Here is a 21,524-nt window from a genome sequence, read left to right on the forward strand (position 1 = left end):
TCACAGACTGTTTGGTCTCTGTCCCTTCCCATGGAAGGACAGCAGGGCCAGACTCCATCGTCCTGGGCTAGGAGGGGTCCCCCTGCTGGCAGCAGGAGGGACTGCAGCTCACAGGAGCACCTTCTGGATTCACTAACTGGTGGTCCCCACCTGTGTCCATTATCTCTGCCCACCTGTGACCTGTTCCTTTGGTACCCCCTTCACCAATATGGTCTCTCAGAAACTCAGGGATGTTTTCAGGATATGTATCTGCTTATCATGATTCTTTTTCCTGGCTCAGAGCGGACTTCTGCAAGGTCTTGGATTTCTCTTGTTTCCAATGGCAAGACTCCTAGATGATTTTTCTCTTGGTTTCATTCATGAGGACTGGGTGGGCCAAGGAAGGGGAGCCTGTCATCTTCGGTGAGCATCCTAGAACAAGGCGAGCGATAGGACTGCCTAGGGGAACAGCAGGACCATTCTGCTCAGAGCACAGCATGGCTAGTATCTCATACCCTTGAACTTGCATTTCCTCTGAAATGTCATGGGCTCACCTGTAACAACCTAGGGCCTGCGGAACAAAAGGCTTTTGAGTCAGAGTTCATTCCTGGTGAGCGCGGTTCAGTGCAAACACAGAAGCTGCATCAGCAGCTTCCCTGATGGGGCGGAAGCAGGAGCAGGTAGGCAGCTGGGTTTTTCCTGGGTCCCACTGACCACTCGCTCTGAGGGGCTTATTACAAAATGCTTCTCTGCTTGGGGAACGTCTCATTGTGGTTCCAGACGTGGCAGGTAGCAGAGGAGAATCCTCGCCCCTGAGGGCTGTGCCAAGAGCCCACAGCTGCTCGGGCTCGGTTTTACGGGGAAGGGAAGGGACCTTGCACCCTTGAACCTGGGACAGCTTAATGCAGGGGCCCAAAGTGTGCAGGATAGAGCTGTCTCCGAACACCCCCTTCCCTGCGAGCAGCCCTAATGAGGTAGCGAGGTAGCAAGAGTGACACGTGAAAAGGATCCCCAGGGCCCAGCCAGTGGGGGGACCACATAGTTCCCTTCCCTGGAGACCCACCCAGATGGGAGGACCCTTGCCAAGCACACAGGATGAACAGAGAATCTGAAACAGAGCTTATCTTTATTTATATTCACCTTGTTCCTGAAAGAATTTAAACAGACAGAGCTTAAAAGGCTTACTTAAGAATAAACCCAGAGCAGAGCTGGAATCAACTTTTAAGACATTGTTTTCAAAGGAAGTACTGCCCCCCCCCCCCACCGCCCTTTCAACCCAGGGAAGTCCTGTAAGTGGAAAAGCCCCCCCATGGAAGGGTTTCAAGCAGAGGGTCATTCCTGTTCTTTGGGGTCCTGCATGGCTCGGATTAAAAGGAGTGTTGTCTACATGCTCCTTCTGGTGCTTCTTTACCAACTGCATGATAAGAAATCTATCCATGGAGCTCCCCTTGTGGCTCAGCGGCAATGAACCCAATTAGTATCCATGAGGACGCAGGTTCGATCTCTGGCCTCACTCAGTGGGTTAAGGATCTGGTGTTGCCTTGAGGCACAGTGTAGGCCACAGACACAGCTCGGATCCCTCATTGCTGTGGCTGTGGTGCAGGCTGACAGCTGCAGCTCCAAACTGACCCCTAGCCTGCAAACTGCCATATGCCTCGGATGCGGCCCTAAAAAGATTAAAAAATATATGTGTATACATATATATGTGTGTGTGTATCTCCTTTTCCTCTGTTCATTGTGTACCTTTTGTATCTTCCTTCAGACCAAACAACCTTGAAAGTCACAAGGAGCCCTTTGGGTTCCGTGTAGGGACTGGTGTTTGCTGACTGCCCTCCTGGGATCCCCTGGGGGTGGATCCAACCAAGCGATGCCTTCAGTGTAGCTTTGGCCTTCAGACCAGCTTGAATGTACATTCTCTGCCTTTCTGGGCTGCCTCTGATCTTTCTGGAATGTGCTTACACTGTTCTCCAGTCCGTGCTCTTGGGAAAAATCCACCCCAGTTTCTGTTCATCTTCAGCGTATAAACACAGGCGCAGGAACAGCAGCTTCAGCCTCTCGAAGTCACTCTTCTCTCTGGACACTGGCCTTCCTCCTGCCCGCGCCTTCTCCAGAACGCAGAGATGCCAAGGCCTTGTGCCCATTTGAGGAGAGGGCCAGGGCTCGGAAAGGGTTAACGGTGGTGGTGGTGGCTCCAGGTGGCTTCTGCCCGGGCCCCTTGGGAGGAGGACCTGGGGACCGTCCCAGAGGTCCTAAGGCAGCAGGAAGGGGGCCACGAGGAGCCCACGGATCTGCCGTCCCCAGTGCATGTGAAGATAGGTTACAGCCATGGCCTTACACGGTCGTAAGAAACCCGTCGATGCTAAGCTCAGGGGAGGAAGGGGGAGCCCGAACAGCTATTCCCAGAGCAGAGCATCCATCACGATGGGAAAATATCAGCAGAGGAGCCAGGCCAGCCGTTGTGGAGGGCAGTGGCACACCATTTAAGGATCCTAGAAGCCTTCTGAGCGGCCCCGTGTCCCAGCCCGCACCCTGGGTGCCTGGCCCGCTCTGAGCTCCGCCGGTGGGAACAGTTCCAAGTGCCTGTTTGTTGCGTTCCCGTTGGGCCCTTCCTGGCTGTGGACCTTCAGACTTTCCAGAAGTCTAGACGCCAGACTGAGACCGATGCTAAGCCTTCCTTGCTCACGCTGGGGTGGTGCTCACGCTGGGGTGGTGCGGGCTCTGGGTGGGAGAAGGGGTGGGGGCCAGGCTGGGGCCAGCTTCCCGGCAAATGCCAGCGTCAGCACTCAGGGCCCTTCACCCACATCTGTGTACTGCAATGAGTGGTTCTATTTATTTTTGTGCTCATGCCATCCGTCCGTTGGCTCTGCGCTCCCCCCACCCCCCGCAGGGTTCCCCATCTTCGCTTCTCAGGGATGGGGGCCGTGTCTCTCTTGCATCTTTCCATTCACTCCATCGAATCCCCCCAACCCCGCGTCCTCGTTCAGTAGATCTTTACTGACGGCCCCCAGCAGGCCCGCTGTCGTGGTGGGAGGTGGGGGAGGAGCACAGGAACAGCTGTTTGGAGGAGTCTAGAGACCGAGGGACAGTTTTTTCCCGTTTCACTTATTCAGGAAACATGTGTCCAAGAATCTGCCGTGGCCAGGCATGGCTGGGTGTGCCATCGGAGTGATGGAACAGAAAGAGCTCCTGGCCCAGAGGCATGGACCGGAGTCGGACCGACAAGTAAACACACAAATACGTGCTGGCTTTCTCTCCATCAGCCCCGAGAGGGAGAGAGCAGGGTACTGGGCTCGAGAAGACAGAGAGGTGGGGAGTGAGCCCAGGACTCAGCTCGGGGCTGTGAGAAAAGAGGTGCAGCCTGCCTGCAGAGAGCTTGTCCTGGAGCAAGAGCGAAAGGCACAAAGCGGGCCGTCGTCACCCTGGCAGACGGCACGTTCCCTTCGGAGCCCTCGGAGGACGGTGTTGGCCTGAGGGAGAGAAGACCTGCTCTTTGGAGGAGTTAGGAAACGTTTCCAGTGGAGAACACAGCGCGATAGCTGGGGCGTGAAGACTATCTAGGGGTTTATCAGGTGTAACGCGGGCACAGGGCAGTGGGGAAGAATAGTCCAGAACAAGGGAACACATGGTGGAGGAGGTTCAGAGGCCGATGCGCTGTGGTTCCAGCAGACGTGACATGTCACATCTGAAACGCCCATTCGTGTCTTGTATGAAGTCGAAGCACATTAATGCCATTTTCTTCCCGCCGGGGGAGAGAGGGCTTGACGTTGATCAAGTCCCTCTCTGCAGCAGGCACTTAGCAGACCCCGGGACTGTTCCTGGTGTCTCCGGCCAGGGGACGTGCGGGCGAACGCGGCGGAAGTGAGTGACCGGTCTTGCCTTTGTGTTTGCCTAGACCAAGGATGCCCTCTTCACGATCCTGCATGACCTCAGACCCCAGGATCATTTCAATATCATTGGATTTTCCAACCGGATCAAAGTGTGGAAGGACCACTTGGTGTCTGTCACTCCCAACAACGTCAGAGACGGCAAGGTCTACATTCACCACATGTCACCTTCTGGAGGTGAGTGGCCACCCCGCTTGGCCGGGGAGCTGCGTGGATACGTGAGTAGCTCATTTTCTGCCCAGAGGCGAGATTGGAACGCTGACCCTGGTCACAGGAAAGGAGATAACAGCAGAGGGCTTTTTCCAGAAGGTTCTGTTTCTGCTCTTCCAGGCCCCTGAGTAAGATGGTCGGGGGGGCGGGGGGGACACCCATAGGCTTTGGAGCCTTTCCTGGTTTATCTCATGGATCCCAAACAAAGAAGCTGTTTTTGTCCCTTGTTCCTGGGGAAGGGCATGAAAGCCGAGTGGATGACTCAGTGTTTTGTGTGTTTGAATCCGACACCTTAGGCAGCCGAGGGTGGAGCCTGGCTCAGCCGTGGGTCCTCTGGGAGGGGTGGGGGCAGCCTGAGCAGAGCGGGACCCTGGGTGGCCTGGGAGATGCTCTGGGTACAAAGGGCTCAGAGTCTTGGCACCCTGGGCTGCGGTGCTGCCCGGGTACGAACGCGGATGACGGAAAAGGCCATCAAGACCCCTGGGAAGTCTGGAGAGTCAGAGCTGTGTGTTACCCAGCTGTGCTCGATATAATCTCCTTCAGCCCAGGACCTGGGTCTGATCCTTACTGTTGTCACTTGGACGGGGGCCAGGACAGGTGCTCCATACCGCAGTGTCTGCTGGACCTGAACCTGACACCTGACATCTGTCCTTAAGGCCCCTGGTAGAGGCGCCATCTCCTGGGCGTCTCGGGTAGTTCCTCTTTGGCTACCTGGAAACAGAGGCAGCAGGCTCGGTCTTCTTTCACCTGCCATTTCTCGTGTATTCGCTGGTTCCCGACCAAGGCCGAGCTCTGGTTTCCCAAATGAACTTCAGTGAAACTTGATCTTGTTGGGATGGGATTTTGATTTACCATAGGATTTCCTAGTAGTTGGCACGGCAGTGTGATCTAGGATTGTTTTACTGGGTGAGAGGAGAGATCAGGGGTTAGATTGAGTGTTATCGTGGTGACGGAGGATGGGACCTCGACAAGACAGTCCCGTCAAGGGAAGACACTCTTTCATCTCTCACGCTCCTGGTTCCGGGCGTAGCTCCTGACAGGCTGCCTGTGCTCAAATATGCATTAAATAGAACTGATGTTGTTGGTACCACTTCCCATTAGAATGCTCTGGGCGTTGGGGGGGAATAGAGCTTCCGAAAGCAGTCAGTGTGCACGACATACTTTTGGAATCTAAACTTTGGAAACCTTACTGGTTGCCTTTATTTTGTCTTGGGACTTCACTGCCCCAACCTCTGCAGGTGAACAGAAAGTTAATCCATTCCCCTCGGGGAAGTAGAGGTTCTGAAGGCAGACAGTCTGGATTTGAACTGGCTCCACTAGCTGAGTCATTGAACCTCTCTGTGCCTCGGTTCCCTCATCTGTAAGACAAGGGTCACGAAGGACCTGTTATTAGGGTGAAAAGAGCCAAAGTATTTCAAGTGCCGAGAACGGCAATGGACTTAAGCAAGTTCTGTAAGCGTCAGCTATGGCTGTCTCTACCCAAGTGGTCCCTCCAGCTGGTGCCCTGGGGTCCTGCGGTGACCCTGGTCGGGGGAGGGCTCTCAGTGCGATGGTTGAAGTGACTCTGTGGCACTCTCCCTGGGGAGAGGACCTGACCGTTGTTAAGTGTGCGGGCGACACCACAGCTGGGTGGAGGCTGGGTGCCAAGCCCTGCTGTGCTTTGGTGTCTGGTGTTAGAAAAGCTAAGTACCAAAAAAATAAAAATAAAAAAAAGAGAAAAACTAAGTACCCCCTTTGCCTGGGCTCTGCGTGGCTTTGAAGTGGAGTGGAAACTTCAGCATCGCTGCCAAGTTCTAGACTAAAGAGAAAATAAACACCTGCCTTTTGGTCCAAATCCCTGTCTCAAGAGCCAACATGAAGCTAGGCTGGGCATTCAAAACAGCAAGTTGATGAACCCGAGGAAGTGTTAAATGCTGCTTCAGCTGTAACCTCTCCTGAGGTTTGGACCACGGGTACATCCCAGAACAAATTAGTGATGTCTTTTCACAGTCACATGCATATATATTTTATTTACTTTATTTTATTTTTTTTTGTCTTTTTAGGGCTGCACCCATGGCATATGGAGGTTCCCAGGCTAGGGGTCGAATCAGAGCTACAGCTGCTGGCCTACGCCACAGGCACAGCAACACCAGATCAGAGCCGCATCTGTGACCTACACCACAGCTCACAGCAACAGTGGATCCTTAACCCACTGAGCCAGCCCAGGGATCGAATCCGAAACCTCATGGTTCCTAGTCGGATTCATTTCTGCTGTGCCACGACGGGAACTCCCGCATATATATTTTAGCCGGAAATGCTGGAAGATGTGAAGCAGCGGGGAAAATAGTCTGGTTCACGCACATTTGGTCCATTTTGCAGGTGGATGAAAACCACTCGAATCAGGTGGATGGATTGGGGTGATGGGCATACAGCTTTATAAATTCACTAAAATTCATTCATCATGTACTGAAAATGGGGGACATTTTTGGTATGTTGACAAGGCCATTTTAAAAAAGCCACTGGAGTCGGCAAAGGGAATCAGTGTTTGGGGCTGCAGTAAGAACTCTCGGTTTTTCTCAATGGTGGCAGAATGGTGGCAGCAGGCTTGAATGAAATTCTTAGTTAATCCATAAACCTCATGTGAGCTGGCCGTTTTAACTTGACCTCTGGTCCATCTCTCCATCCCCCAAGTGAAATACCTGTGCACCTGCCACAGACACTGTCCCCTGACTTTAATCAGAACGGCTAATGACCAGCACCTCCGAAAAAGAAACGGCGGGGCAGGAGGTATAAGACTGAAAGCCCTGCTAACGAGCTCCTAACGAGCAGAGGTCATCTGGAAGGGGTGGGAAGCCAGGAAAGGAAAGTCAGTGAGAGCAATACAAAGAAACTGGTGAGTTCTTTAATCAGCATCCTCGGGCCCCAAGCCACACAGGAAGTCACCTCCGGTGGCCCCCTTCTCATCCCGAGCCCTTCCCTTCACTCTGGAATGCTTGCTTTCTTTTCTTTCTTTCTTTTTGGTTTTTTAGGGCCACACCTGGCAGCATATGGAAGTTCCCAGGCTAGGGGTCGAATTCTTGCCATAGCCATCAGCCTACACCACAGCCACAGCAACGCCAGATCCTTATAACCCACTGAGCGAGGCCAGGAATCAAACCCATATCCTTATGGATCCTAGTCGGGTTCTTTAACTGCTGAACCACAAAGGGAACTCCTTCCTTCCTTCCTTCCTTCCTTCCTTCTTTCTTTCTTTCTTCCCCACCCCCCTTTCTTTCTTGTCTTTTTAGGGCCATGTCTACAGCCTATGGACGTTTCCAGGCTAGGGATCCACTCCGAGCTACAGCTGCCGGCCTATACCACAGCCACTGCCACTTGGGATCTGAGCCGCCTCTGCGACCTACACCACAGCTCATGGCAATGCTGGATCCTTAACCCTCCAGGGATCGAACCCGCGTCCTCCTGGATACTACTCGGGTTCGCTCCCGCTGAGCCACGCTGGGAACGACGCCCCCCTCTGTGATGCCCTTTTCCTCCGGATCCCTCCACCCAGCACCCTTCGGTCCCTTTCCAAGCCCTTCTCGGAGAAGGATGTTGACACGGTTGAAGCTAAGGGAGGGCAGGCTTCTAGGGCCAGGTGCCCGCAGACCCCTGGGGGAGGATAGTAGAGCTTGGCGCCCTTCCTGTCCATCCCGCGGACCCGGGTCAGGCTCCTAGGCAGGCGGTGGACGCGGCATCACCACGGGGTGCACAGGTCTCTCCTGCGGATGCGCGTGAGGGGGCCGGGAAAGTGAGACCCGGCCAAGGAGGCTTAAGCTGCCGTTTCGTGTCCCACAGGCACGGACATCAACGGGGCCCTACAGACGGGCATCGCGCTGCTCCACGACTCCGTGGCGCGCCACGACCTCGAGGACCGCAGCGTGTCCCTGATCGTCTTCCTGACGGACGGGAAGCCCACCGTGGGCGAGACCCACACCCTCAAGATCCTGAACAACACCCGAGAGGCCGCCAGGGGCCGCGTCTGCATCTTCACCGTGGGCATCGGCGACGACGTGGACTTCAGGCTGCTGGAGAAGCTGTCCCTGGAGAACTGCGGCTTCACGCGGCGCGTCCACGAGGACGAGGATGCCGGCGCCCAGCTCATCGGGTCTGCCCGGGGCTCCTGGGGCGGGGAGGGTGGGACGCAGCGGGGGGGCTGGGACAGGAGGCGGCCCTGCTGCACCCGAACCCCGCGTCCGATCACCGCTCCCTCCGGGGCAGAGGTCACTACGGGTCCTGAAACCAGGCAGGTCCGGGTGTATGGCAGCTCCTGTCCTGTGACTTGAGGCTTTAAGGTCGTCTGCGCCTTGGTCTCCCCACCTGTAAAGTGAGCACTCTGGTTGCAGGAAGGATTTTTGTTTGTTTGTTTTGACCGCATCCTGGGCACGTGGAAGTTCCTGGGCGGGGGGATGGAAACCGAGCCACCGCCTGGACGACGCCTGCGTCCTTAACCGGATGCAGCCAAAAAGAAAAAAGAAAAACCCCATGACCCTAACTGGAAGGCTCCAGGGCAGGGTGCAGATTGGTCTTTGGTTGGGAACTACTCACAATTTTCTTCCAGCGTTTTCGTCAAAGTTTTTTTTTTTTTTTTGGTCTTTTCTGGGGCCGCCCAGATGGCATGTGGAAGCGCCCAGGCTAGGGGTCAAATTGGAACTATAGCCGCCGGCCTCAGCCACAGCAACGGCAGATCCCAGCCGCATCTTCGACCTCCACCACAGCTCATGGCAATGCTGGATCCTTAACCCACTGATTGAGGCCAGGGTTCGAACCTGCGACCTCATGGTTCCTAGCTGGATTCGTTAACCACTGAGCCACGACAGGAACTCCTTTTTTTTTGTTTGTTTGTTTTTGTTTTTTTGTCAAAGATTTAAATAGAAACACAAATTTGCTTCCCTTGTTTTCAAAATTATTCGAAACCCCATTCAAGGAGGGAGGATCCAACACAGTGTTTAAGAGGTGAGCTTCAATACCGTGTTCGTAGACAAAGCAGTGACCTGGACACAGATCCACTGCGTCCACCCACTGCTGTACCGCGGACACGCTGTCAGGACCCACCGCTCACAGGGCACTTCCAGAAGCCAGGCGCGTCTGCAGGCGTTCTCTCGGGGGTACCCTCACTCGAGTCCTGGGAGCAGGTGCATGAGGGCGAAGGCCTAGGGGCCACGCAGATGACTCTCCCTGCGTGGTCTGGACGGGCCCTGTTCTGCCCCATGACGCCACTCAGACTCTCAGGTTCCTTCCCATTCATTGCGCTGCACCCCTCGGGGCTCGCCCCTCACTGCAAGGCTGAAATTAGGTCACCAGCGCTTCAGTGGTCCAGCCCCAAAAGAGGGAAAGGAAAGGAAGCGTGCCACCGTAATTGCACGAGCATCATGGCTGTTGCATCGCCTCTCATGATTGGCCACAGTGGAGGCTGGAAGGTGTCCTGCGTGTTGGATGGGCCTGCGCCTGATGAAAACTCAATTATGGTGAAAGACGGGGCCCGTGGGTTCGACGGGACAGTGTTATAGAGGAAGAAACTGAAGTTCAGAGAGGTCAAGTCCCACGTCTAAGACACACAGTCAATAAGGGGCTGAGATCGAAGTCTAACGCCACAGCCTGCGCCCTCCAGATCTTCGGAAGGGGACTGTAACTGTCTCATGAGACGTAACCAGGAGAAAAGCTAAAATAAGCAGATGCCCTGTGGCCAACAGCACAGGGTCAGGGTCAGGGTCAGGGTCAGACCTGTCAAGTGTAACGGGCTGCTTAGAGCCTGTGGGGAAGGTGTGTTTGGCTCTAAGGAAAACGTTTTAAGAGGCCGCAGGAACAAAGGAGAGTTAGCGGGAGGGGTTAGCGGTTCTGGAAGTTGTATCGTATTCGGGATGGTAGCAGGTTCTGTGACCGAAGACTGTCAGGACCACACAGCAGTGTCTGGAAGCTTCTCAACGCCAGGGTTTTCAAGCATCTAAGTGCTGAATGGATCAGATGCCTTCATGCCCGGCTGCTCCAGGAGCAAAACTGAGACCCGTGGGTGGAAACTGCAGGAAGAAAGATTGTGATTCTCAGCAAGGTGCTTCCTCCTCTTCCCCAGAGCCACTGATGAGAGGCGGGGAAGCTTGAGAGACAGTGAGTTACCCGTCGGCAGCAGCGTTCAAGCCACTACTGCACAGCCTCCCATCAGAAATGGTCTGCTGGGAGTTCCCGTCGTAGCTCAGCTCAGCGGTAACGAGCCCAACTAGCATCCATGAGGACGCAGGTTCAATCCCTGGCCTCGATCAGTGGGTTAAGGATCCAGCGTTGCTGTGAGCTGTGGTATAGGTTGCAGATGCGACTTGGATCTGGCGTGGCTGTGGCTGTGGTGTAGGCCGGTGGTTACAGCTCTGATTCAGCCCCTAGCCTGGGAATTTCCATATGCTGTAGGTGCAGCCCTAAAAATAAATAAAATAAATTAGAAAGAAAAAGAAGAAAAACAAAGGTTCTGCTGCCTGAAAGTTGGACGTGGTTGCCTCTGAGATCAGACCCGCCCCGATGGCCCGGGACGTCCTCCAGGGCTGTGCCACCCACAGCGGGCAGGCCTGATCCCCTCCCCCTCCTCCTCTCCAGGTTCTACGACGAGATCAGGACCCCTCTCCTCTCGGACATCCGCGTGGATTATCCGCCCAACGCGGTGGAGCAGGTCACCAGGACACTGTTCCCCAATTACTTCAACGGCTCAGAAATCATTGTGGCGGGAAAGCTGGCGGACAGGGCGAAGGACCGCTTGCACGTGGAGGTCACGGCCAGCAACAGTAAGAAGTTTGTCGTCCTCAAGAAGGACGTGCCCGTGGAGCCCCGGTGGGGGGGGAGTGGTGGCCCCGGGGACCCCGGGCCCCAAGGCGGCGGCCAGGAGGACCCCAACCCCCTGGAGCGCCTCTGGAGCTACCTGACGCTGAAGGAGCTGCAGAGCTCCTGGCTGCAGAGTGACCAGGAGCAGGAGAGGGACCGGCTGAGACGGAAGGCACAGGCACTGGCGGTGGCCCGGCGCTTCCTCACGCCGTTCACCTCCATGAAGCTGAGGCCGGCACCACAGACACACACCCCGGAGGCCACCTACGGCCTGGCCGGCATGTCCGCGGCCACGGGGCCCGAAACGGTGATGCAGAGCCTGTGGGGCACCCACCTGCAGCCAGGTAACAGCACAGCAGCAGGGGGCGGGGACCCGGGCGGCCACTGTGGCTCCTTTTCAGGCCAAGGTCACCTGTTTTATTTTCTTGTATTATAACTTCTATAAACTTGGGAGTTCCCATCGTGGCTCAGCAGTAACGAACCTGACTAGCATCCATGAGGATGTGGGTTCGATCCCTGGCCTCACTCAGTCGGTTGGGGATCCAGCGTTGCGGGGGGGTGTGGTGTAGGTCACAAATGCACTTTGGATCTCGTGTGGCTGTGGCTGTGGTGCAGGCCTTAGCCGCAGCTGCAATTTGACCCCTAGCCTGGGAACCTCCATATGCCTCGGGTGTGGCCCTAAAATAGTAATAATAATTTTTATACACAGTGTTCTACCAGCAGCTCCTAGCTTTCTGAGACTGGTTGGCGCTTACATGCTGTGTAGGTATTGTTATCAACGATGGGTCTCTGTAGAGAAACTGGGAAAGGTGAGGTCAGTCTATCGACGCATCGTCAATAGGAAGTGCCTGCCATGAGCCAGGCATTATTGGAGGCATGGGGATGAATAGACATGTAAACAAATCTTCATTTTTAAGTGCCTTTCTATGTCTTCAAGTATTTCAGAGTTGTGTTGTTTTATGTGTGTGTTCGATTTCATGTTCCTTAGACAATGAGAACGCCATGAGGAGTGAGGAACTAGAAATGTATTGAAAAGGTCAATGTTGCCTTTCTAGAAAGAGCGGGGTTTGTCTCAGCGTCAGGGAAAAGCAAATTCAAATGACAGGAGACCCAGGAGCCGAGAGCACAGATGGGACACAACCAATGGCCCAGAAGAGTTGTTAGAGTAGCGTTTCCTGGGGGTTCCCGTCATGGCTCCGTTTGTTAGAAACCCGACTGATATCCTTGTGGATTCGGGTTCAATCCCTGACCTCGCCCAGTGGGCTAAGGATCTGGTGATTCTATAAGCTACGGCGTAGGTCGAGGATGTGGCTCTGATCCCACGTTGCCATGGCTGTGGTATAGACCTCAGGTTCAGCTCCAATTCAACCCCTAGCCTGGGAACTTCCATATGCTGTAGATGTGGCCCTAAAAAAAGATCAAAATAATAATAATAATAATAAAAGAAAAAGAAAGAAAAAGGAAGGGAGGGGATTTCCCTGAAGCATCAGTTAAGTATTCAGGACAACCTCCCCTTTTTTAAAGGTCTGATATTTAAAAAAAATTTTTAATTTTAGGGTTTTTAAAAGTGTCTGTGACAGTTGAAGGCTCCTCAGAGCAGCTGTCCAAACTGAGATGTGCCTCTCGTGGCCCACCTGATTCTGTCCGTGTCCTGCTGGCCAGGGACCCGGTGGCAAAGGGGGCCTTAAAAACCTTGAGATACTGCGATCTTGGTTTTCCGGGAACACACGTCAGTGAACAGGAGCATAAACTTGTTAAAACAGACAATTTGAAAGAAGATACTCATTTTACTGACAGAATGTAATTTCCTTTCAGGTTATTCTTTAATTGGGATATTTATTTTTGCCTGCTGCTTTATGAATTATGCACATGGCTAGAGAACTGGATTATCACTCTGTTTCTTTTACAGGTGTCTATATTTAGGAGGGTTTAACCTGATGTCTTGCAAAAAACACTCTTAACACAAAATCCAAAACCGTAACTATGTTTCGATGTAGGGGTTCAGCAGTGCCGAGTATATTCACATTGTTGTGAAGCAGATCTCCCAAATTTTTCGTCTTGCAAACTTGACACTCTGTCCGCATTAGACAACTCTCCTCTCTCTCCCCCACCACTATCCCTTAAGTAGGATGGAACATTTCCTCCTATTATATACCCAGAAATCACAGACAAAAAGAACATTCGCTAATTTTAAAAGAATAAAATATTGGAGTTCCCGTCGTGGCTCAGTGGTTAACGAATCCGACTGGGAACCATGAGGTGGCGGGTTCGGTCCCTGCCCTTGCTCAGTGGGTTAACGATCCGGCATTGCCGTGAGCTGGGGTGTAGGTTGCAGATGTGGCTCAGATCCCACGTTGCTGTGGCTCTGGTGTAGGCTGGCAGCTACAGCTCCGATTCGATCCCTAGCCTGGGAGCCTCCATATGCCATGGAAGCGGCCCTAGAAAAGGCAAAAAGACAAAAAAAAAAAAAGAGAGAGAGAGAGAATAAAATATTTAAACCTCCTCCTGCTGCATCTTCACTTTGTGTTGTGAGGCCAAGCTCCTCCTTGAGAAGAGAGGTTTTAAAATCATGACAAATGTATCCGAAAGCTGTATTTGACTCACCTCAGCCCTCGGTACCTCTTACTTCCTCCTCCGTAAAGAGTCACAGGGGTGGTTCTCTTTCTTCCTCTCCAGGACCTGCTCTCAAGAAACCATATGACCCAAGAATTAAAATCTCCAAAACATCAGGTAAAGGAAGGACTGCGAGGATGTGATTTGAGAGTGTTTATGTTTGGGAAGCAGACACCAGGAATCCCCTGAAGCCACTTAGGACTTCAGCTCATTGAATGAGATGTGAAGGCCCATTTTCAATTTCGTTTTTAATAATGATTTTTATTTTTTCCATCATAGCTGGTTTACAGTGTTCTGTCCGTTTTCTACTGCACAGCAAGATGACCCAGTCACACATACATGTAAACGTTCTTTTTTCTCACAGTATCAGGCTGCATCACAAGTGACCAGACATAGTTCCCAGTGCATATACAGCAGGATCTCATTGCTTATCCATTCCAAAAGCAATAGTTTGCATCTATGAACCCCCAATTCCCAGTCGATCCCACTCCCTCCCCCTCCCCCTTGGCAACCACAAGTCTCTTTTCCAAGTCCATGAGTTTCTTTTCTGTGGAAAGGTTCATCTGTGCCGTATATTAGATTCCAGATATAAGTGATATCATATGGTATGTGTCTTTTTCTGACTTACTTCACTCAGGATGAGAGTCTCTAGTTCCACTGAAGGCCCGTTTCCATTCAGCACAAGCTGTCTGCACCAGGCAGTCTCAGATGCAGGGTCATCATCAAAGCATTACATAAACGCTGTGGAAAGCACGGCCTCCAGAGTCTGGCAGGACCTCTGATGGAAGCATGGGTGAACAGAGGCCCAGGTTCATCACGACGGAGTCCAGAAGACATTTATTTTCGAGATCTGAAGCATGCGCGCTTCCAGCTTCTGGTGTTTCATATCTGCGACACGTAGGGTTGCTTGGTTTTTAATTACTGTTTTATTATTTTCTTAATCCTTGGCTTTAGAAGGAAAGAGCGGAAACAATAGCAAAAACTTGCCCTTGGCCCAGTTCCTGGGATGATAATAAAAATCTGGACGGAGTAGCGGCGCAAGGGCCGGCTTTTACTCTGAAAGTGCACACATCTGCCCGGTGGGTCTTTCTTATGGCCTGGCCGCTGGTGTGCTGGGTGACCCGTTCGGGTGGCCAGTACCAACCTGGATTAGCTCCGGGAAGAGGAAACACAGTCTCGGATGGGCAGCGCGTCCTTGCTCTGAACACACACGCTTTCTGGAATGCAAGAACACTTTCCTCTCGGGAGCCACACAGAATAATGACTTCCAGACCTCGCCTCTCTGTGTTGGAGCAAGCAGCCGCTCTCCTTGTAAAGGCATTTGGCAGATTTGAGTAGACATAATGTGTGAGCACGAAGACTTTCAGACAACTGTCACTTGGTCATATTTGTACCCAACGAGTGCCAGAAATATGGACCAGGAATTGAATCTTTTTTTCTTTCTTTTTTTTTGCTTGTTAGGGCCACATCCACAATATAGGGAAGTTCCCTACAGGTTGAATTGGAGCTGTAGCTGAATGCCAACCTACATCATAGCCATGGCAACGTGGGATCCTTAACCCACAGATTGAGGCCAGGGATTGAACCTGCATCCTCCTGGATACCTGTCAGGTTCATAATCTGCTGAGCCACAACGGACACTCCAAAACTTTAATTTTTAATGTGTGCCATCTTTTCATCCTACAAAAGATCAGTATCTTATATTTCTTTATGAATGTTGCCATTCACTGAGGGCCTGAGGCACTTCGCAGTGAAATCAACCAGATTTTTACAAGAGCCCTTTTTGAGCCATACTAGGGACAGAAAGGGTTTTTCTGCAAATACTCCAAGAACATTAACTGGGGAGTTCTCATCATGGTGCAGCAGAAACGAATCCGACTAGGACATGAGGCTGCGGGTTTGATCCCTGGCTTCGCTTAGTGGGTTAAGGATCCAGCATTGCTGTGAGCTGTGGTGTCGGTCACAGACATAACTCGGATCCCGCATTGCTGTGGCTGTGGTCTAGGTCGGCAGCTGTAGCTCCAATTAGACCCCTAGCCTGGCAGCTTCCATATGCCATGGATTCGGCCCTACAAAGCAAAAAAAAGAACATTAATTGCCTTGTAGCTTGAAAACACCAAACTCCTGGCCCAACCCCCCCAGCACATACAAATGCAAATGCATAAAGTAGAGAGAACGTCAGAAACCCGTTGTGTTTGGTGTATAAATCACAGAGAAATCAGCTCTCCAGTCTTGGAAGAAAGGGAAATTGATGTGGATTCCTGGGAACTGTTGATCTGAACAGTAAGAGGCAAGATTGTCCATCTTCTGCAGAGGCGAAGACGAGCTGAACGGGCAGGAGCAGGCCAGCCCAGCTTTATGGGCTTATCTGTGGTCCAAAATCTGAGAGCAGGAAGGTCGGCAGGACGCAGAGGACAGGTTTCTGCAGTCACCACTGGCCGCACCGCCCAACCTCCCAGGGACTCTCTGTCCTTCACTTGTCACCAGCCCTAAACAGGGCCTGGTCGTTACTGTCACCCAAGGGTGGCCTCCATCTGGCGCCATGCACGTCTGGAGTTCCCGGGGCGCTCTGGTTGCAGGAGTGCATGTTCTCATCCGTGTCTCTTCCCTTGGGTGCCCCAAGGAGGAGCCAGCGGTTGGAGGGGACCCCTCGGGGAATGGGGGAGCATGGGCTCAGGAGGAACGGGGGCGGGGGTAGACAGCGCTGCCCTTTCCTTCTGGGCCCCGCTTCCCTCTCAGAGCTCAGGGGTCTGTGTTTGCTGCCGTCTGGTGAAAGGAGCACTTGTATTTGAACTTGGGGGAACCTGCGTTCACATATTCACTTTCCACAAACTGTGTCACTGGTGCATCGCTTCATCCACCAGGGCCCTTCCTCCCATAGACAAGGAAGACCCCCCCCCCATTGACAGGATTAAGTCAGTAGCTCACGGGAAAGGGGTGCTTATACAGGGAGGGCACCCCGTAAATGCCTTGTCTTTCTTTTCCTCCCCCGTGCTGGTCCCGCCTGGCAGCCGATGGAGACCCTCACTTTGTCGTGGATTTCCCCCGGAGCAGGCTCACCGTCTGCTTCAACATCGACGGGCAGCCGGGGGACATCCTCAGGCTGGTCTCCGACCACGCGGACTCCGGTAAGTTCTGCCTAGAAAGGGAAGAACTTTGGCGTTACAGGATTAAAAAAACAAAATGCTAACGTTTGCCTCCCACCACACTGCTCCATGGAGTCCCAGCATCTCCAGATCAGAGGTAGTGGGAACAGGTGGCTAAGAAATGCCGTGTCAGGTTGGCACACGCCTTCCTGGCACGGTAACCAGGCGCTGGAGTGAAAGCAGACAAACGTGCCAGCTCCCTGGCATTTTACCTTCGCCCAGACCCATGTCAGCCTGCGCGCACCGGCTATTGGTCAGACGTGGGAAGGAATCCACGCACGCACTCATGCATATTCATAGGCACTGAGTGGGCGCAAGTTCGTGGTTCTAGAGACGCAGAGGAGGAGGGGCATTCTGATGAGGCGCCGTCACGTGAGGGGGGGCGTTTTTGTAACCCGTGTTTCCCCCCCCCTTTGAGGTGTGACAGTGAACGGAGAGCTAATCGGAGCCCCCGCGCCCCCCCACGGCCACAAGAAGCAGCGCACTTACTTCCACGCCATCACCATCCTGGTCAACAAGCCCCAGAGGTCTTACCTGGAGATCACGCCCAGCCGAGTCATCGTGGACGGTGGGGACAGGCAGGTCCTCCCCTGCAACCAGAGCACCGTGGTGGGGAGTCGGGGGCTGGAGGTGTCCGTGTCCGCGAACGCCAACGTCACCGTCACCGTCCAGGGCACCGTGGCCTTCGTCATCCTCATCCACCTCTACAAAAAGCCAGCCCCCTACCAGCGCAACCACCTCGGCTTCTACATCGCCAACGGCCAGGGCCTCTCCGGCAACTGCCACGGCCTGTTAGGTAGGCCACCGCTCGCCCCGCGGACTCAGGGGACAGAATTCAGGTTCCTCAAGCAAAGACAATGCTGACCGTCTCGTTCCTTGGTTGAGAAATTCCATAGGCACGTGGTCTTTAGTAGCTGGTGAAAAGTCTCTCCTTTGGGGGCATACTGCCAACATTTTTTTTGCTTTTTTATTTTTTATATCATTTTTAAGGTTACAGCCCATTGATGGTTAGTGCATCATACTGGCTCTGCTCCCCGAGTAGCACAATGCTGTGTCCTTGAGCCTGTCTTCCTCCCCGTAGTTTGTAGCTCCCACTCCCTCGGGCCTCTCTTGCCCCTCCCCGCCCCTCTCCGCACCCGTAAGCCCGCCTTTGTTCTCTGTATCTCTGAATCTGCTTCCTCTTGGTTACACACACTACTTGGTTGTCTTTTTTTGGATTCCACCCAGGAGTGATATCATACAGTACTTGTCTTCCTCTGTCTGACTTAATTTCACTTAGCATAATGCCCTCCAAGTCCACCTGTGTTACTGCAAATGGCAGAATTTCCTTCTGTTTATGGCTGAGTAATATTCCATTGCCTACATGTACCACATCTTCTTTATGCCTTCATCAGCTGATGGACACAGGCTGCGTCCATATCTTGGCTGCTGTAAATAGTGCTATGGACCCTGGGGAGCTCGTATCTTTTCAAATTTGTGTGAAAAGTGAATTTCTTGCCCCTGACAACTTTCTAGAAGAGGAATGGGTTTTATAAACTAATTCTCACTGGCCTTCTGGGGAAGGGAGCAAAGAAAGGGGGAGCCCTTCTCTCCAGGTCTGATTCTTTACTCTCAGCAAGAAGATGCAAACCCAGGGCAGCCCCCGGCCCTCCCTGGGTGGCACCTCCAAGGTCAGGAACCGTGGGCAACCCACTCTTCCCGGCTTTCCTCCACACGTGGTTTTGGGTGAGCCCATTGCCCGCAGGTAAATAGGGAGCTGCCAGGGCTCTGTTTAGAAAGCAGGATTTCCTGGCACTCGAACCAAACACGTTTCCGACCAGCCTGCCTGCCAAGTGAGAGCTCCTCCCCCGGACAAACTACTGTCCCTTTGTCCTTAACGATGCCCGCCCTTGACCTGGAGCATTTCAGCAGCTGTTTTCCACACCCTCTGTTCAGTGTACACCCACTAAGTGCATGTGTGGAAGGGGCCCGACAGCAAGAGGCGGGGGAAGGCCTGACCCTTCTCCCCTATGTATTTGCCCCAAATGCGACATCCAGCTCGGTAGGAGGCCAGTTGTCTCTGGTTGTGGGTTGGGCATCTATCCTGTGTTGGCTTCCAGAAGTGGAGGCCACTGGACATACAGCCTTAGATCCTTCGTCCCCACACCCTCCCCGGACACTGGAAAAGGAGTGGGTGCCTCTGGGAGAATCCAGCCTAGGACCGCAGTCAATGAACCTCCCCACCCTGCCACCCTGATGTCACAAATCCCCTTGCTCCGGGTATCATCTGCTGGTCCCCGGTGCCAGGACTGAGGTCACTGGTTCAACAGCATTGCTTGCCCTTGACTTAGACCTGATGCCTCTTTTTGTCCTCTCAGGTCAGTTTCTGAACCAGGAGGCCCGTCTCACCGAGGAGGCTGCCGGGCTCAGCAAGAACCCTACCAATCCTCCAGTCCCCGAGGCGGGCGGGAGGTCCAAGGCCATCCTCAAGGTGAAGGGACACCAGGTCCCAGTGGTGTGGAAGCAGAGGAAAATCTACAACGGGGAAGAGCAGGTGGACTGCTGGTTTGCCGGGAACAACGCCGCCAACCTGATCGACGGGGAGTACAAGGACTACCTGGCGGCGCATCCCTTTGACTCAGAGACCACCTTCGGCCCGGGCGCACCCCGGGGACTCTGACACCAGCCGCCTTAACGCTAGGGTGCATGGCAGGGAAGCGTCTCCGGGGACCCCGTGGTGTGGTTCTTGGCACTTGCCCGTGCCTGGTCTCCTGGCCGGTGGCCCCCACCCACGTCCCACCCCGGTGGGTGAGGAGGTCCGCCAGCTGCCTGAGCAAAGGGTGGGGTGGGGACATGAATGCGAGAATGGGGCTTCCTGCTCCTCTCCCGCCCCCATCTCCAGTAGAGACAGATGATGGCACCGAAGCACAGTTAACAGCAAGAAGCCTCCACCTGGTGCCAACCGGCGTGTCGGTCTCGCAGCCCACCCTGAGCTGACTCTGGAAGGAAGGTGGCCGGAAGGTGTGTCTTCTCTGCGGAAGTGGCCGAGTTTGGGCAGCCTGCTCTTTGCCTTACACTGATGCTTAGGAATCTCCCGTCTTGCACTGCTGCCTTCTCTCCGGGTGTGTGGCCAACCTCAGGGGAGCCTCTCCCGTCCAGGACGTGGGTCAGGCAAATAGCACACAGATTTAATCATTGTACACGATTCGGTCTTTTAGGAGGGGGTTTTCTTCTGCTGTCATCTCTTGCCCTTTGAACATTTGTTTTCATTTTAAAAAAAAATGGATTCAAATAGAAACGTTGCAGCCCAGATACTGCCATCTTCCTAATGGGCTTTGTAAACCTCCTGACTTTGCTCCTACTTAGTCCAGAAAGCTGAGCGCTTCGTCTCATAAACAGGGCCGCCCTGGTGGGTGTATTTCGCGGGCCTGTCTTGGGGCTGCAGAGCCGGCCAGTGGGATGATGAGTCTTGCACTTGCATCTCCAGCCTTGGCCCTGATCCTGACCTGATTTGCTTGCGGTCCCCCAGGAGGTGATAAATCAGGCTCTTGCAGAACCGGGAGGGGAAGTGAGCGGTTGCACGGAGCCGACCCGCGGGGCTCCGGCTTCATGTGCGCGGCCGGAAGTGAGGACCGGTTTCCAGATCTCAGAGGCCCTCCCATGTCCCAAACAGGCCAGGCCAGGAAGTCAGCGTGAGCCAGGGGCTTTGGTTCCAGAGCATGAACAGATTGGATTCCATCGGGGAAGGGCTGACATCAGGGGTAAAGGGGGCTTCAAAAGCCAGGGAGGCCCACCCTTCCCCCCGTGGAGCCTGTGAATCCAGTCACACTATCAAGGGGAAGGGAGGCTGCTGGTGGCCTCGGGGTCCCCCTTCCCCCACCCCACTCCCAGCTTTTTCTCGGCTTGGTCTTTTGGGGACCATGGAGGGTCAGGAAGCCTGGTCCTCCCTGTAGTCGGGGTGCAGCTGGATGCGGGAGGCGTTGGAGCCAAACAGAGAAGGCAGAGTCGGGTCAGAGAAGTGGGATATTTGGATGTGAGACCAAATCAAATAAAGCCTTTGTGCTGGCTTCATGGAAGGTTTCTTCCAGTGGGTGGTGACCCTAGAATTTTCATGCCACGTGGAAGCAGACGCAACCCTGGGAGGAGAATCAGAGTGGAGGGCGTTGTTTATCGCAGCAGAATGACAGCCACGTGAGTCTGCGGGCCTGGCAGCTGCGGGAGCTTCAGAGCCAGAGCTGGGGCGGGGGCGGGATGGAGGCTCAGTTCTCTCTGCGTCTCTCTCCACTCTGTGACCCCACCAGACCGGGCCGGCAGCTGTGTTATCTTTGACTCAACTCAGCTGCCTGTTTTCATGGCAGGGAGCAGCATGAGAAGCACCAGGATGCTGGCAGCTGCTCCCCTAACGCGGAGCTCAGAGGAGGAGGAGTGGGGCCCCGGCCGGCCAGGGCCTGGGCAGGCTCTGCGGGGACCTTCCTGTTACATAAACCCTGGTCCCAGTTGGGCAGACATCCCTGGAGCCACGTGGCCTGCCGGCTGTGTGAGTGTCTAGAGCTGGAGCTGTGTCCCAGGTGTGGCCTCGGAGCTGCAGAGCGGGGCCAGGTACCCCGGCTTCTGTGGCTGCCTGATCTCAGAGCACAGAACAGCATTCCAGTGAGGTGTCTGTCACCTACTCTTCTATTCAGAAATAAAACAAAACAAAAAACCATTTTTTAAAGTGGGAAGGTTGAGGGAGTTCCCATTGCAGCTCAGCGGTAAAGAACCTGACTGGTATCTGCGAGGACGCAGGTTCAATCCCTGGCCTCGCTCAGTGCGTTAAGGATCCGGTGTTGCTGTGAGCTGTGGTGTAGGTCAGCAGCTGCAGCTCCGATTCGAACCCCTGGCCTGGGAACTTCCA

At 53.9% G+C, this 21,524-nt stretch overlaps 1 protein-coding gene across 1 annotated transcript in view; it reads left to right on the forward strand.

Annotated features, from left to right (window-relative positions):
• ITIH5 (inter-alpha-trypsin inhibitor heavy chain 5) overlaps positions 1 to 19,942 on the forward strand; it is an 80,086-nt gene extending 60,144 nt beyond the window's left edge. Inside the window, exons 8-14 of the mRNA XM_047754834.1 lie at positions 3,872 to 4,040; positions 7,887 to 8,196; positions 10,671 to 11,236; positions 13,569 to 13,622; positions 16,517 to 16,633; positions 17,070 to 17,447; positions 19,009 to 19,942. Of these exons, the coding sequence (XP_047610790.1) occupies positions 3,872 to 4,040; positions 7,887 to 8,196; positions 10,671 to 11,236; positions 13,569 to 13,622; positions 16,517 to 16,633; positions 17,070 to 17,447; positions 19,009 to 19,310 (1,896 nt within the window). The 3' untranslated portion in view covers positions 19,311 to 19,942. The remainder of the gene's footprint in view (positions 1 to 3,871; positions 4,041 to 7,886; positions 8,197 to 10,670; positions 11,237 to 13,568; positions 13,623 to 16,516; positions 16,634 to 17,069; positions 17,448 to 19,008) is intronic.
• Positions 19,943 to 21,524: the final 1,582 nt, after the last annotated feature.

Source organism: Phacochoerus africanus, chromosome 12 (assembly GCF_016906955.1).
Source record: "Phacochoerus africanus isolate WHEZ1 chromosome 12, ROS_Pafr_v1, whole genome shotgun sequence".
In the NCBI taxonomy this organism is placed as follows: Eukaryota; Metazoa; Chordata; class Mammalia; order Artiodactyla; family Suidae; genus Phacochoerus; species Phacochoerus africanus.